The 2,698-nt window shown below is 37.1% G+C and overlaps 1 protein-coding gene across 1 annotated transcript in view; it reads left to right on the forward strand.

Annotated features, from left to right (window-relative positions):
- LOC109826787 (putative SWI/SNF-related matrix-associated actin-dependent regulator of chromatin subfamily A member 3-like 2) overlaps positions 1-2,698 on the forward strand; it is a 25,374-nt gene that overhangs the window by 3,328 nt on the left and 19,348 nt on the right. The window contains exons 7-13 of the mRNA XM_020393807.1: positions 465-518; positions 633-782; positions 862-1,013; positions 1,087-1,171; positions 1,252-1,521; positions 1,664-1,810; positions 1,909-2,064. Of these exons, the coding sequence (XP_020249396.1) occupies positions 465-518; positions 633-782; positions 862-1,013; positions 1,087-1,171; positions 1,252-1,521; positions 1,664-1,810; positions 1,909-2,064 (1,014 nt within the window). The remainder of the gene's footprint in view (positions 1-464; positions 519-632; positions 783-861; positions 1,014-1,086; positions 1,172-1,251; positions 1,522-1,663; positions 1,811-1,908; positions 2,065-2,698) is intronic.

The following is a 2,698-nucleotide window of genomic DNA, read 5'->3' on the forward strand; positions in this document are numbered from 1 at the left end:
TCAGGGCGTTTACGTGAAATTACCTATTCTATGCCCCTATCTGGTACTGTTTAGTATATGGTTTTCATAATTTCAACCTTCATTACTTATTTTTGTAATCCTCCTTTGGGACAGAATTGTGAGCATCTGGGGTGCTCCCAATTAAAACCAATGTTCGTTTAACAGATCTTTATTTAATTATCATTTTGCCTTGAGTACGGGTTTTCAAGTTTCGGAATTTACATTTCCATGAGTTCTAGGGAATTAATGATGCTGCTGAACTGAAACAAGCATAAAATAATACATTAAACAATTTTCTTTCTTACAGTGATAACAAAAACAATTTTCGTCAACTGTCTCTTTCCATAATAGCTTATTTGGAAAATAATATTTATACAACCAATTTGCTTATTTGGAGAAAAATGATTTGTTGTTTTTGTTATGGCTGTTAATTTACTTGTATTAACTGGTACTTCTATTGGCAGGCTGAGTTTAGTCCTGGGGACCTCTACAATAAAAAAAGAAACATAGAATCCAAGGTAGATGCACCACTTTCTATGTTTTCTTGTGATACACAGACTCACAAACAATTGCACTCTCATACTCTTACAAACAGATTCGCAGATTGTTATTACTTATTTGTGCTGCTACAGGACAGTTCTGGAACTCTTGGAGTTGCATTACCCCCTGCTAAATGTCAGAATTTATCTTCGAGTGGAAACAGAGGAAAAGAAGAAGATGAAAGCATTCCAGACTGTGAACTAGAGACTATTGTGGGGCTCTCTGACAGTTCTCAACTAGAGGTACTTGTCTAATTTCAAGGCTCTGAGCTTCCTATAAATTCAAACCCGTAGATGCTTCTTTTTTACACGTCTCTTGCAGGAATTGAATCCCCCTGATATACTTCAGTGTGAGCTACGACCTTACCAGAAACAGGCTCTTCATTGGATGGTGCATATGGAGAAAGGGAGTAATCTAGAGGAGGCAGCAACAACCCTTCACCCATGTTGGGATGCATATCGTCTTGCCGATAAGTATGTGAAATATTGAATATGTCCATGAACATGGTTAACTATTTAAGTTGATGTTGCTTGCTTGAATTTTTAGGAGGGAGTCTGTTGTCTATTTGAATTCATTTTCAGGAGAAGCTACAACAATATTCCCTAGCACACTTCAAATTGCAAGAGGAGGAGTATGTATCATGAACTGAATGGAATTTGGCTTGTTATTTTCGATTGCTTTATTTGTGTGACTTATATGTAGTGATTGAAGATTTTGGCAGATGCTATGGGACTAGGCAAGACCATAATGACCATTGCGCTTTTGGTTACTCATTTTGGAAAGGGGGGCTCATGTACTTCCTCCGACAGCCAGGCCTCTGCTGTAGCTAACTATTCCAACCACATCCCCCATAAATCTCCGAACACTTCAAAGAAGTCAAAAGGCACATCTGATTTTAGCAAATTGCTGAAGTTTAAGGCTCCACTTATAGGAGGTGGCAGCCTGATTATCTGTCCTATGACACTGCTAGGACAGTGGAAGGTAAGGCAGTTTAATGAAAGATGTGTTTGTATTATTTACGTTACAAAATGGCGAGTTTAACTTGACCTTGTTAAACTGCCCGACCTTTATTTAGCTTGAAGTCAATTTTCTGATCTTAAGCTCTAATTTTACTAAATGACAGGCTGAGATTGAAACCCATGTTCAACCTGGTACACTCACAGTTTACGTTCACTATGGACAGAGTAGACCAAGGGATGCAAAGTTCTTAGCTCAGAGTGACATTGTTCTGACAACATACGGTGTGTTGGCATCAGAATATTCATCTGAGGTAACAATTTGCGGTAGCCATCAATTTCGTTTACCATATTTTACTGAAATGTATCTCCGTAAAAAAGAAGATTCACCCGCTTTCTTTTTTACTTTTAGAATTCTGAAGAGAATGGAGGGCTTTACTCAGTGCAGTGGTTCAGGATAGTTCTTGATGAAGCACATATTATAAAGTCATCCAAGAGCCAAATTTCCATAGCTACGGCTGCACTGGCTGCTGACAGAAGATGGTGCCTTACGGGTACTCCTATTCAGGTAAATAGTTTCGAGGGCCATGAATGTTACGTATTGTGAATTCTTACTGAATATACTTTCCATGCAACTGAAATTGGACTTCTTCACATATGCTGGTAAAACCTGCTGTAATCACCCTTTGCATCTAAATAGAAACAATACATGCTCTTATTTGATTATCAATCAGTGGCTTTTAGACTGACTTTTAGCTATCTGAATGTGGTTTGTTGAGGGCACATAAATAATTCATTGCCTTATTTTTGTGTTAAACCCTCATGTCCTTATCATGATCCACTTGATTTTATAACTTTTTTTTTGTATATGTGAGCTATCTATGTTAGTGGTTTGCCTCTGTTCATTATTTTTATATTTGTTCTTGCATCTCATTTTGGTTTATCAGATAACATTTTTCGTGGGTCAACTAATAATATTATTGTTGTTTAGTATTTATTAAATTCATATAGCACTTCTGATACTTACTCTACGATCTTTCTGTTTTTTTAATCATCATCCATCACAGCGTTTTTTCTCTCTATATTATGTCCGAAATTAATCTAGGATGGCTAGCACTGGAGTACTTTTATCATTTTGCTGGTGCTCCTCTTTTGTGTGTGTTTTCTGGGTGTTTTTTTTTTTTTTTTTTTCGGGGGGGGGG

This window comes from Asparagus officinalis, chromosome 10, assembly GCF_001876935.1.
Source record: "Asparagus officinalis chromosome 10, Aspof.V1, whole genome shotgun sequence".
Classification (NCBI taxonomy): domain Eukaryota; kingdom Viridiplantae; phylum Streptophyta; class Magnoliopsida; order Asparagales; family Asparagaceae; genus Asparagus; species Asparagus officinalis.